General features: G+C 40.8%; 1 protein-coding gene across 3 annotated transcripts; it reads right to left on the bottom strand.

The window, feature by feature from the left end:
- Positions 1 to 985: 985 nt before the first annotated feature.
- Positions 986 to 14,159, bottom strand: LOC127530314 (sterile alpha motif domain-containing protein 3-like). Of its 3 annotated transcripts, XR_007936865.1 has the most exons (11): positions 14,084 to 14,159; positions 13,327 to 13,413; positions 10,645 to 13,235; positions 10,234 to 10,285; positions 8,232 to 8,390; positions 7,590 to 7,639; positions 6,284 to 7,013; positions 5,800 to 6,118; positions 5,553 to 5,708; positions 5,179 to 5,269; positions 986 to 2,097 (listed from the first exon to the last, which is right to left on the bottom strand). XR_007936865.1 is itself a non-coding variant. In XM_051936779.1 (10 exons), exons 7-10 carry the CDS (start codon positions 6,997 to 6,999, stop codon positions 5,246 to 5,248), a joined length of 1,215 nt encoding a protein of 404 aa, XP_051792739.1. In that variant the 5' UTR covers positions 7,000 to 7,013; positions 7,590 to 7,639; positions 8,232 to 8,390; positions 10,234 to 10,285; positions 10,645 to 13,235; positions 13,327 to 13,413; positions 14,084 to 14,159; the 3' UTR covers positions 5,059 to 5,245. The 3 variants fall into 3 exon arrangements, 1 of the variants encoding a protein (XP_051792739.1); XR_007936866.1 differs by lacking the exon at positions 7,590 to 7,639; XM_051936779.1 differs by lacking the exon at positions 986 to 2,097 and having other exon boundaries at positions 5,059 to 5,269.
- Between the last annotated feature and the right edge of the window lie 172 nt (positions 14,160 to 14,331).

Below are 14,331 nucleotides of genomic sequence, written 5' to 3'. Positions count from 1 at the left end.
TTCATATGAGGAGCATGCACCTGCCCTGACCTTCCTCTGACCCCCAGGAGCCTAGTGTTCAAAGACAAGCTGCTGTGATTTACAGAGCCCCTGACCTCAGTTAAGTAAATACTGCACACTCCAGTCTTCGGGCAATTAAAAGCAAAGCGATGAATAGGAATCTTTGAACAGCATTTATTTACAAAAAACAAAGTAAAGACATAACACACTTCCACTGATAAACAACAATAAACAATGTGGAAATATAATCAGTATACCGAGTAATATAAATGAAATAAGACATCATACAACTATATACAAATAAACAATATCAACAGTATTTACACATAGATATGGTATTCATAATAGATTTCTTTTGCATAGATTAGTTACTGTAGCACTGATCTAAGTATAAAGGTGTACTTGCATGTTAATATTAACACTGATGGCTATACAGGTCTAGGGTAAGTAAAATGGTATTTACATTTCATTGGCATAGACTGGTTAGTGTAGCAGCTGAGGTAAGTATACAGATTTATTTACAAGTATTAATTAAAAGTATCTACACTCACAGAAATATTGACCCTAACTTTTAAGATTTATGTAATTTTATTAAATGACAAATTTCCATTTACTTTTCTTAGATAATTTTGACACAAAGCTACAAAATAAACCTTACATGATGTATATTCATTAGTGTAATAAAGCCTATTTATTTGAAATGCATAATCGTCAGGTTTATGTATTTAGTATTAATAAAGTATAATTACTCTAAATTAATAATAATGACAGTATTTAAAATACATAAAATATATTGTTTGAAATACATGTTATTTATGCTTATGTAATAAACTAAATTAATCAAAATGCATCACACTTATGTAATTCTTTTCCATTCAGTATAATCTTAATGATGCATAAGAACTATCAGACCACATTGTTGATTCAACAGATTTATTGCCATTAAAGCCTTTAATATCTTCAATGTTAATGCGTGTACAAAACTTCCATCTTTCTAATCAATCTAATCTGTAGAATTTTCAACTGTAAAAAAATGAATCTGCATATAAAGCATGACATGAGGCAAAACACGAAAGTCCACTAAATCTGTCAACATTCAGCTCAACAGAGTAAAATGCAAAAACGGCAGTGTAACAAATCTGTCAAATAATTCAGCTCAACAGAGCAAAGTGCAAAATGGCATGTACAATATGTTTTAATTGCATAATTTTGTGCAATAACTGAACTAAAGAAGTCAAATTTTATTTAAATACCTCATGACGGAAACGTCACTAAGATAAAGCGTAATTTTGTTTTAAACGGCACTTTGAAATTAAATTACGCTACATCTTAAAGTGACGTTTCTGTTTTAATTATGTATTTAAAAGTTTGACTTGTGTACGTTCACAACAAGGCCCTAAGTTGCATTTTGGCCATAGTTTAACTTCAATGTAACAACTTGAGTGATGAAAGGCTTTGGCAGGAACTGAAGCACCTTTTCAAAATAAAATAAATCTTTTAAACATTTAAAAAATTTTGAAACACTTAACTAGCTCCCATGAAATCTGGAGAAAGAAAAATACTGTTTGAGCTGAGGCATATTTGGACACCAAAACTAAAAAAAAATCTTTTACAGATACGCATTTAACAAACAGGTATTTCCTTGAAGTACCCTTCAAGAACTAAGGGATTATTTAAACACAAGATCCTGTCTAACCAGGGGAAAAAAGCAAAAGAAAAATGAGGAATGAGCTCTGTAAGTGCATTATTGCCAGCCAAATCACTGAAGCAATTTGAGTTTCAGTGCCTGTACTTTTGGTGAAAGCTTGGTTGAGTCCAGGTCCATCAGGATTTTTGGTACACCTCGAATGTACGCTTCAGGCTTTTTGGATAGCTCAAGTTGAGTGCGTAGATCAGTCCATAAAGCATCACGCATGCATGGCTGATACTCTGCAGGTTATGGAGGACTTCCACGCCTTCCAGCACAACACCGACATCAGCAAAGCGTCCATCACCTGGACCATCAGAATCATCAGAACCATGACCCTCTGCTCGGACTGTGTAGATGCCCATGGTTTTCTCTGCAATGTCTGCCTCAGCCTCTCTGGATTCAATGTCCTGAAAAATAAAGAGAACAGAACAATGGGCTGTGTGACCCTAAACTTGACCACCAAAATCCAAGCAGCTCCTCCTTAGGCCAAATGAGCGTTAAATTGAAGATATTTCTTTAAGGCACTGTATGCGTTCATGAGAATGAGATCGATGCAAGCTCAAGGTAACAATGACTCAAGACCTTTGACCACCTCCTACAAGCCTGGAAAAAAAAAAGAAAAAGTCTTAAGGATGCATTATGTGTTCTTGTTAACATGAGATTATACACAGCCTACTCTCAAAATGTGCACTTTTCTATCAAGGTGACAACAATTAAAAATTTGATAATTATCCTTTCAAGTAGTAGTCTTGTTCTCACATGTTTATGGGTTGATCCTTCACTGGGGGTAAGTATGTGTGCTTCTTTAAGATGAAGGGATTTCCGGGGAGACTGCAGAGACTGCTTTTTTCCCAATGAAGCCTTTGACCTGCCATAAAAAAAATGCAGTTAACAAAACACCAACTAAAAATACATAGATATATGAAGATACAGAACCAGGAACCCCCCCTCCGCAAATTGGTTTTGTTCAGAGATCAGTGATGTAAATACATAGCCAGTAGCTGTAAGAGCCAAATAAACAGTTCATTGATGTTCAGGTAAAAAGTATTGAAGGAAATGAGGCAAAACTCTCCAACCCCCTCTCCCACCCTTCGCCATCTCTACTCACCTCCTCTCTCCTAAACTCTTGTAGGAGTAAGATTTACTCTTCTCCTATCCAACCCTCTCCAAACCTCACTCATGACCAAATCTGACATTTTTAAAATCCCATGCTCAATGTATGTGTGACGTTATACTGGTGGGAGATAGCGAGTGAGTATGGGAGAAAGACAGACCGAATGAGAGAGGGAGAGGACAGTAGTGGACAACAATGAAAGAGCAGGAGGGAGAGAAAGAGAGGAGAGATGGCGGAGACACAAAATGTGAGAGAGTGAACTGGAGAACAGCGGTCAGTCTTGTATTGGTTAGAGTTCCAACCAATACAAGTACTGCTGCACATTAACATATGCAGCAGTACTCTTGAATATTGTGCACTTTTCTGTCAAGGTGGCAACAATTACAAATCTGACAGTTATTCTTTAAAGTAGTAGTATTTTGTTCTCACATGTTTGAGTTGAGCCTGGGCACATCCAGCCTTCACCTGATAAATCACTTAAAACAATAGTATGGTACAGGAAATAAAGATACAGTCTTCCAGTCAGGAAGTAGTGGAGTGTGTGCATCAAACCTGTTAAGTCTAAAGCTGACTCGCATTGTGTTTTGCCCAGTTTTTGCTACCTAGTGACAAAACCTGACCTTGTAATGTAATTAACAGGGGAGGTCCTGAGCAGCATTAACCCTTTGCGCTTCAGTGCGCTTCAGTGTACCGCCAGCGGTACACCTACTAATTTGCATAGGAATTTCAAGAATGTCCGACGGCTGCAAACGCGCTTATACAAACACTATACGCCGATGGAAAGCTTAGATTCTCATGAATCCGCCGGTATAAACCACTTTCAGATGTGATTACCACAGCGGGTGAGAAAAACACATTTGTCTGACAAAAACGAATATCCATCCATCCGTTCTCTATACACGGCTTCAACGCACACAGCGCGACTCACATTTCCGGGTTCATTATTACACACAGATGAAAATATTCCACAAAAAACGGCCATAATCCAACCTTTTACATCCAGACAACACAAGCCAGTAAACTATTTTATCCAAAACATGTCCTGAAGTCGGTATAAAATCCCCGAATCGGTCGTTTTCAAGGAAATGCACCTCGCGATGCGTGTCCAATATTCCGTGTATTTTTCGTCATTTTTTTAATTTAAAAATAGAATATTAGCGATTTTTTGTACTGAAAATGGTTGGAATTGACTGAAGCTTAAAGGGTTAAAAAGTTGAAATGATTTCACTTTTCAGCACCTGTAAAAAGTGAGCTGTCTTGCGTCAGCCTAAGAGAGGACAGTAGGAGTTAGAGGCGGGTTGGAAGCAGGATGATAGGGAAGAAAAAAATGACCAACCTTTCCCCCTCACATGCTTACCTCTTGACATCTGGCTTCGGCTTTACTGACTGCCTCAGATCCTCAGCTGCCTTTTGATAGAGAAAAAACAATAATTATCCCATTGTTTCTCTCCATGAACAGCAATTCTAAATATACTACAAGGTATGCTAACAGAGGAAGACAGCAATGACATTACCGTTGTAAACTACATTGTAAAAAAAAAAAAAAAAAAAAAAAAAATGAGAATAACCCATTAAGACCAAATCTGACATTTTTAAAATCCCATGCTCAATGTATGTGTGACGTTACACTGGTGGGAGATAACGAGGGAGTATAAGAGAAAGACAGACAGAATGAGAGAGGGAGAGGACAGTAGTGGACAACAATGAAAGAGCAGGAGGGAGAGAAAGAGAGGCCGAGAGGAGAGATGGTGGAGACAAAGTGTGAGAGGGAGAGAGAGTGAACTGGAGAACAGCAGTGAGTCTTGTATTGGTTAAAGTTCCAATTAACATGTCCACGTACTTGCCATATCTTCAAAGAAGACAAGAAGGCTTCCTTCTGTATGATGTTCTCAAGGCGCTGGAGTTCATAAGCAGACAGTCCACAACATGCATCCTAGTGACATCCCCCCACAAATAGAATCCAGCTGATCAGAACCAAGAATCAAAATGACCTGACATTATCTGAAAGGCATTTCTTACTATGAAGTAAAAACTGCTGGTTCATAAGAACTATGAAGTGTCTGTGTCCTCACCTTGTTGTTTGGGTGAGAATTGTCATCCCTGGCATAGTGGAGGCGTTTAGGTGCCAGGACCCGACCCTCTTTATCCTCAGGCTCCTCTGGACCAAGTGAATTTACTTCCTACAAAGTACCAGCACGACCACCATTTGCACTGTGGGAATTTCCCACTCAAAACAAACCCATTTGACTCAATGATGAACTATTGGTGGTCAAGGTCAGTGTGTCCGCATGTCCATCCCATTCTCATGAACGCATCAGGCACATCTGGATGGAAATTAATTACATCTGGCACAAAGGACAGTAGGCTGACATACCACATATTCTTTAACCAGCGTGCCCAGGTCTTCATTGAGGTAGATGCTCAGACAGCTCAGCACACAATCACGCCTCACGTTGGTGTTTGTTCTGCAAAAAAATGTAAAAATAATGATTCCATACTTGTCCATGTCAGAGACACATTAACACACAGGTGTTGAGGCTAACCAAGTCACTGACATTTCCCTACTTGACCACCCCATCACATTGTTTTACCCCACTCAGGTAAAGCTCACACAGGTATAGTCCATTTAGTAAACAGAAATTTTAAAAGGGCCAGAAAAACATTTCAAAATTTAACATATGCGCTTTCATATACAGCTGAGTCGCACCAACCATATGCTTATCAGATTACCAAAGCAAAAAAATTTACATTATCCATCTGGGCCATTATGGTGGTGATCTTTCTTCCTGTAGCTCCACCTTTGGCATTAAAAACCTTGATCAGGTTGTCGGTCTGACGATCCAGTTCTCCCAGGAATTTGGAGGTCAGAGGTACAGTTGTCAGTCGCATAAACTCCAAGTTGATCTGTGAAAGACAACACAGACAGAATATAGATTTTAACAGTTCGTAAAGGTCATTGATAGACCAAGTTATTACACTTCAGATTCACACTGACCTCACTGACATCAAAGAGTGCTGGCCATCTGTTTTGGAAGTCTGGAATGGCTGGCTCCTGGAGAACCTCCTGTCTCCTGATCGAGAAGGTATACTGCATCATCTTCCTGATCGCAGCCTCATCCTTTTTCTTCTTTTTTACCTCTGACAGTAGAGCTACCCTATCTGCCTCCATTCTCTCTCTTGTTTCACCTCTGGGAATGTTTGGACAGAAATTAACTTCTGCCTTCCTGGGCTTCTTGATGTTGGCTGCTGGCTTCTCCTGGCCTTTCCGTTTATTCTTCAGAGAGTTGACTGCAACCTCACGATGTCCAGCTCGGCTGAGAAGAATAATAATTTTATTTTAACATTAAATGCAAGTCTATGAATCTGCTGGACTGACATTTAATATCTTTCACCACCTTGCGCCAGCACAAATGTGTTAAAGCAAAAGACTTGGTGCTTAGGAGGGGAACAAAATAGATCCCATTAAATAAAACACAAACCTAAGCTTTGATCTGAAGTTCATCATCTTTATTTTCAAGTAGTGCTTCCAACCACAGTAGCCACTGCGAGTGCCTTTCTCCAGGAGACATGGGTGAGACTGTATCAGAGCCTTGGCCACTTCTTCTAACTGCTCATCCTTTGGATATGCTGTATACTTCATGATTTCTTCAGCTAGGCCCTCAAGAATATCAGAACGTGTTTTTGGGGTCGGAGACAGCAAAGTTCCGTGTGCACTGAACTCATCATTTCCAGTGTGGAGCATCATCTCAGCAAAGTATGAGAAGCGAGGAACAACAAAGACTTTGGGCCAAGAACAGGACCGGGTCTCGGGCGATGACAAGATGATGGTATCATTGCTGCTGTAGGAGACTGAATCATTTGGCTCATGTGATGAGGAGTTGACACTGGAAGGAGTACCTGGGATTGTAGGGCTGGTATCCCTTGAGAGTGGATTAGAGCTGGTTGTCTCAGAAGGTATGTACACTACTTTCACAGTAGCTTTATCTTCAAGTTCTGAAGTTGACAAGAGGTTCATGAACTGATCATCCATTTCTCTGTCTCTGTACTGAAGTCTGAATGGCTCAGTCACTTGGAAGAAAGTCTTTATTTGAAGAGCAAATTCCTCCACAGTGTTTGGTATTCCAGATTCAATGGTGAGTTTTCTTGCATCGTCTTCACCTCCAAAGAGGACTCTGAAAGTTACTCGTCCTGCCATCCTGCTTTGCTAATCTAAGGTGGAGACACAAACAAACAGGGTGGACAGACATTAGTCTGGTTATTTAAATACTTAACCACCCAAGCAGAGTGCATGGACAGGAGACAGTATTAACCTATAACTGATGTGTTAATGAAGACAGAATGCTAGTAAAGGGAGAACAGGTGGAAGACAGAGGATGGAGTAGGAGAAAGTAGAGATGGTTAAAAGAAGAGGTTATGAGAGAGGTGGCTTGTAGGGGGGGAAAATACTAGAGTGAGGTGGGTAACAGAATGGTTTGGAAAGAGAAGAGGCTAGAAGAGTGAGGAGAATGGCAAAAGAGGTGGTCGGAGGAGGGTAAGAGAGGTTAGCAGAGCAGAGGCTCAGACAGCAAGGTAGAGGGTGAGAGTAAGGAGGAGGTAAGAGAGGTGGTTAGTGGTGAGACGGCTAGAAGAGACTTGGAGAGTGAGGAGGAGGGGTGAGGAGTTAAGCAAAGAGTGGAAGCCAGGGAAAGTGACTAGTGAAGAATCTACCTTACACTGTCTTCAACCCTTCCCACAAACTCTGTTACAGAATAATTTTCACAGCGCTGTAGCATATGCAAATCAAACCTTTGATGACGATGTGTCTCTTCAGGGTCACCATACGTCTGGATCCAACTCTGTAGGCCACAAGTGGGTAGCAATCTCTTAGCTCCTCAAACTGAACAAGGGCAACCTTTCTATCTGGTGACAAAGTCAACTGAAAGGCCCTGAAATGATTCTGATACCAAGCAAAATATAAACGAACTATGAAGCTCAACTCATCTCCCACTATACACATTTGTAGAATCTCTGCAAATTCAGGCATTCCAGCAGTTGAATCACATACAACCATCATTCCATTTCTGTAGTTGATCCCCCTAGTTGTGACATTCTTTGTGAGATTAACTTGACTAATGTCTGGATATTTCTGTCTGAGAGCCACTACAACCTCCTCATTCAGAACATCAATAGGGACTGTGGAGACATTTGTCACTTCCAGATTTGAAGCACGGAGACTAGATGAGTGCAAGTGATAACTGATTGATTGCTGGTGTTTGGTTGCCAGAGTGAGTGCAATATTCCTGAAATTATTCGTGTGTCGGGCAACTTGTTTAAAAAAACTATGTTTTGCCTCAAATCTTATCGTCCATACACCCACAAGAGGCCCAAAGCATGTGATCAAGTGTGGATAGTGCTCAAGATAGTGGTGTTTAGGTTTCAGTGTCTCACCTGGGACAAGCTCACGTAGTCTCTGTCTGTGCTCAGACACTTTGACATCAAGGTAGGCGATTGTCTCTTTGCTGTGAACAGGTGCCACAACTAACTCCACGATTTCCTTCAGGTCTAATATCACTTGCCAAGCAAGCTCACCTTCTGGTATAAGGTCTCCTGTCAGAAATGGAAGGAAACGTATAAGGCACCAATTTTCATGGGCGTTGCCACCTACTGTCTTCCTACTGGAATAGGTGTGTGGTATAAGGTGAGGCCGATTCTTTTTGTCACTCCACTTAAAAGGAAACTTGAGGATACATGTGTTAAGAGATTCAAGACTAAAATACTTCTTCGATATCAGAATGCTCAAACACAGTGCTAGTTCAAATGGGACAACCCCCTCAAACAAATCGTGCACTATATCTGGGGGATAGCCTGTGCTGACGTGAAAATGGTTAAGATGCTCAGTTAAAGGGCAAGCTCGCTTCACACCACAGCAACTCGTTTCAGTGTCCTGTGCAGTCTTCAGATGTGCTTCATGTATTTCTTTGGTTCTAAGAGAAAAAGCACCTGAATAAACATCAGTTAACTGGATCTCTTCTTTCTGAGCAGTACAAAATCGACAAATATAATGCCCAGAAAAGCTCTCTACAAAACCAGCCAAAGCGTGGGCACCCAAATTGTCAGCAATAACACTGTGCACTGTTCCTTTGACAAAAGTCCCAAGCTTTGAAACATAGACACCGTGCTCTTCTAATGTCACAAGATCGTGTAATAGTGGCTCTAATATTTTTCTATATCCATATGTCTTTACATCATTACTCTTGCACAAAACTGCTAAATAAATAGAGGTGAGTGCTGAGTGAGAGCCTGGTCCCAAGTTATTAAGAATCCAGTATATGCTACACAACTTGTGCTTCTTCCTTGATGTGCCCAAAGGATTACACAATTCGAAGTCATCAATGTATAAGGTTAAACAAATTTTTAACTCATCACCTGACAGGAAAGGGTTTTCTTTGAAGTATACACCATCTGCTATGGAGCAGTACTGCTGGTTTTCAAGCTGGTCTGTGTTACTGCCCTGTGTTCTGTGGCTATCAATAACTCTATTCAACACTTCAGGACAATCAAGTACCTGCTGCAAAGATCGCAGTAATGGGATATATTGAAAGGACCTGCTTGTTTTTTGATCAAGAACAAACTCTACTGGCTCGACAACCTTAAACACTTCTTTATAGTACTCTTTTCTCTTATAAGCTGTCGCAAGGGGGCCGCCTTTTCCCAGTGCGTTTAACAAAGGATTAGATTTACAAAGTGAATCAGACAATTCCTTAATAACCAAGCTATCAACCTCTATGTTTTTGCTTTTGAAAAAATCTGAAATACTGCTACAAGTTGTTGAAACAGACACAGTACTCAACAAGTAGTGCAGCTCATCAACCAATTCATCGATTGCTGTAGATGGAACATGAAAAATGTTTTCCAACTTCAATAGAACAGAGCCAAGTTTTTTTCTACAACTTCAGGAAGATCATCTGAATTATCAGTATCACTACCTTCATCTAAGTCTGACAGACTACCATCTATGGCCACAGTAAATGTGGGCCCTTCATCCACTGGACTAGACTCAGCACTGACTTTAACTACACCTGCTTTAAAATCCTTTAGACTGTGTGGATTATGCTTACGATTTTTATGCGTGTTAAAAGTAGCATATATGTTTGACTGATATGTACATCCCTCAAACATACAAGTTACATTTTCATACTGCCTAAGGTGTTGATTAATATGACTAAAGTATTCCTTCTCTGTTGAAAGTTCTTCACGCCCACATGTCTGACATGAGAACGTAGCGGACTGAGCACTTGCTGTTTCTAACTTTCTGTGTGTTCGATATGTGTGACCCAAAAGTTTCTTCCAGCTTGTGAACGTGCAAGGACAGTCTAAATATACACAGGGATATCGGCCTGTTCGGCTATGGTGGAAATGCCTCAGCCTAAAATGTTTTAATAACTCATACCTGGTAGATAACGAACTGTCACACAATTTGCAAGGCCGCATTCACACAGCACCTGTGAATGAAGACAAAGAACAACAAATCTGTTAGGTTATTTGTAAAATGAGCTGCCTTTCAGCTTGAGTTTGTTGTTATGGTTTAACAGCTTTCATGATGTTACAAAAAGGCATTAAAAAAGCCAGCTCCTCTTCAAAGTGCATAATGAACTTTGAAAAACCCACAGATCATACATTGCAGGCCTAATAAGGTTTTTATGTTGTAAAACAAATCATTTATGCTTTAAACATGCTTACTCTAAACATTTCAGCTTGATATTGTAAACCACATTTTAAGTTCACATGAACTATAAATAAATACAAACTACATTTAAACTGTGCTACATTTTGATGTGTACATCTTTTAACTTATACTTACAAAATCTATGTTGCCACATGGAGGTGAGAACACAGGATGTGAGGAGAATGAGAAAAATACCCCAAGAGCTAGGTATCTGAAAAAAAATATATATATAGGTGAGAAGAAAAGCTTTCACCCAAAAATGCTTCCATGTTTACCCACATAAACAGACAAGCAGCACACTCTGTATAACGTAGAGTGAGCCGGAAAAATTATGTCATAGCCACCACAAAAGGCAGCATGACCAGCGATGTTTAACGAGCAGGGAGGCGTGCATTAAGACAAAAAAGGCGGGAGAAGAGGCCCACGTCGACCAAACACTGCAAGATAGTGATTTGTATTCATGACTGAGCTCGTGAAGCAACTTTCCCTCTGCCCCCAAAAAAGTTTAATTGTAGATTAAACTATTTCTGTAGAATCACAGAAATGTCATTTTTATGCATTCAAAACGCAGAATTTCACCGAAAGGTATCGAGTTTTCACGTACCAAAACAACCCCATGGAGTTCTCAAGTTATCCTTTAAGCAAATTGATATAAAACAATTCTTCAGACAGCCTAACTTGTTACAAAATGAACAGGCTAAATGTTGTGGACAAAGGGCAGTGTTTCCCCTCCTATATGACCGACGAGGCGGGCCGCCTCGCAAGTATAGGCCACCGCCTCACTACAATTTTGCCGACATTGCCGCCTCACTGGTCCGCGGCAAAAAACAAAAACGGAAAGCACCAAGCCACCGGAGCTGTCATTTTTAACTCTGCTGTCCCCGGTCACAGACAGCTCAGACTCCCCGGCTGGCGAGCTATCCCCCGCTAGCTGGTCGGCTAACACCTGCCGCTCCTCCCCGCTCGTCTGCCCGGGACGGACAAACAACCCGCCCCCCCCCGCCGCCATTTCAACCCAGGGGAAACACTGAAGGGAATGCTATCTAGCTAGCTAAACTACCGATGAAAAGAGTAGTCATTTTAACAGGCACAAAAACCGACTGCAAAGGGCTAGTTTAGTCCGGTATCAAGCTGTATTTCCAAGCTAGCTATGAAATAGCTAGCTTGTTAGCTATGATGCTAGCGGGTACACGCGACGTGACCAAGATAAAGCTGCTTAAAATAATCACGAACTACGTAAATTTTATCACACATAAATTTATATTGATGTGATGTTATATAAATTGCACGATTAGGACACATTTGGGAGTAATTACTAATTAGACACCGGATGTCTCAGATTTCTTACCATCACATGGACGACTGCTTATACCCACACGTGCCTGAGTGTTGGCATCCAGAGGAAGTGCAGGACATCGTTTCCGGTTTCCCCATTTCACTTCACATAACTTTTATGACAACCAATCACATAAATTTTAAATAACAGAATCCTGTTTTTTTTTATAGCTTTGGTTATTTAAACCATTTTAGTATGTATTAACCAATTATATTTAATACATTTTAGAATTGATTAAATTATGCAGATTATAATTAATTTTAATGCATATATTTTAAAAATGCGAGTTTATAAATAAAATCAAATAGATGTAAATGCATAAAAATTAATTCTGCCCTGAATCATTTCTGTGAGTGTACATTCGGACATTGATTAGTTACTGTTGCAGCTGAGGTAAGTACAAAGATGTATTTACATATTTACACAGTCTAATATACAGTATTTACAAGTGTGTGTCCACCTCCAGATTAGGGGGGTGGGTTTCCTGGTTTCTTCTGCTGGTGCTGTTCTGCCAGCCCCTCCTCTAAAGATTTGCCACCTGAGAGACTGGGGCAAAAAGTGGCACTCCTGAAGCACACTTGGTGCACTTGTTGAATGCCACTTTACGCACATACTTTCTTTTGTGGGCTCCACTGGCCTCCTCTTCTGCCCTGCGTTGCCTGTTCCTCTGTGTGAAGCGGGACACAGACACAGAGGCAGTGGGAGCAGGAGCTACTGGTGCAGCAGGAAACACTGGAGTTGGAGCCAGGACAGGAGCTGCAGAGGGGCTACCTGCACTTGCTCCCATGACCACCGGCACAGGGTTCACTATAAAGAACGGGGATGGACCACCGGGCCAGGAGCCCACACAGCTGGAGGAGCAGGGGCCGGGGCCAGGGCAGGAACAGGGGCGCGAGCAGGCCCTCTTGAGGCAGCAGTGGCTGCGCAAGAAGAGACAAAACAATTAGTTTATTGTTGTTATGTAAAGATTTTCACTGCATGTCTTTCTCAGCGCTGCTGGACAGCCACTACGACTACAACAATTAGTAGAAAGCATGTATGATTAGTAGCAAGGCGACATGATGATGAAACACTGGAGTTATGGAAGGAAGCTGTGAAAATCATCCTGTTTGTCACCCAAGCACCATTAGGTCAAATACAAAAAGAAAAGTGGGATGGGATCAGCCAAGTATGAAGCAAAGCAGCTCTGACACATACTGTGAGCACCTCTAAACTACAACATTCTGCAACCGCACTTAGGGGAGGTGTGAGATGAGGAATGAGCTTCGGTCAGTGATTACGACAAAAATGAAAGAAACACAGTTTACATACACCTTTAAGTTCACTTTTTGCTTTGATAAAGTGCACTCAAAGAGTAAATGTAGCTTGACGCCTGATAAGTGCCATTTCTCTGTATTGTAAAAGAAAAGAACATTTAATGTAATTAAAAAATATTATTATTTTATTAAATTGTTTGTGAAACATTGTTTGAGATTAGATACCTTGAGGAAGTTGTTCCTCAGCCTGTGAGGCCACCATCAACATCTCCTGGTCGTCTTCCTCCTCAAAAAAATCCCCAGCAGCCGTGTCTGTAAAATAATATAGAAAACTAAGCACATGTCACCAGCACACCTGCACACATAAACTGATACTCACCACAGGTAAAGAGCCGTCTCCGGCTGTAACAGTAACACTTGTTGGTATACTGTTGTTGGTGTAGTACAAATCGTCATTTTATGGCAGGTGATCCCATAATTATACCGGGGTGCACACGATGAATAAGAGGTTTTAGGCGGGCATTTATGATATTTCATAAAATTACGATCATAAACGGCTCCGAAACGTAATATCTTCAGCTGGCCAGAACCTCAACAGAGCACGCTTTTTTTTTTTTAGAAGTTATTACGTGATTATGATGGCAAGAGTCGCCAGATTACTTTCCAATAACAAGCATTATTATGACGAGATCGCCTGTTATTATAAACTTACGTTAGCTACTCCCCGAGCGCTATATACTCTGAAGCAACTAGTGAAAGGGAGATGTACATCACAGAAAAGTCGGTATTATGTGCTGTCTTTGTTGTGTACCCAATATTTCGAATAAACAAGTTCACTGAAGTATAATATGGAGCATCAACGTCACACTACGCATTACCAAAGTGCTGTGTTTCGCAATAAACATGCCACGCTAACAACAACAGGATACAGTTAATGTCTAAGACACATTTAGCTGTTGAAAAAGAGAATTTTTAAACTTACCGCTTGCTAAAAGATAGTCCTGACAGCTGTGGATGGCTGTTTATCATTTCCCTCCGAGAGTTTAAAAAGGATCCGGAAGATGGAACGTGATTGGTCAAAAGTAAGCCCACAGGCTCGGGACGTGATTGGCCCAACGGAAAATGAGGTCGTGCGCTGGTTGGCTGGATGGGCTTACTTTGCTCTGAGATTGTGCGCTGATTGGTTGGCTCGGGCTTACTTTGGGCTTATTTTGCTCTAACAGCAGAGTG

This window comes from Acanthochromis polyacanthus, chromosome 16 (assembly GCF_021347895.1).
Source record: "Acanthochromis polyacanthus isolate Apoly-LR-REF ecotype Palm Island chromosome 16, KAUST_Apoly_ChrSc, whole genome shotgun sequence".
Taxonomy (NCBI): domain Eukaryota; kingdom Metazoa; phylum Chordata; class Actinopteri; family Pomacentridae; genus Acanthochromis; species Acanthochromis polyacanthus.
The sequence above is the reverse complement of the archived record's forward strand: the minus strand, read 5'-3'. Positions and strand labels throughout refer to the sequence as shown.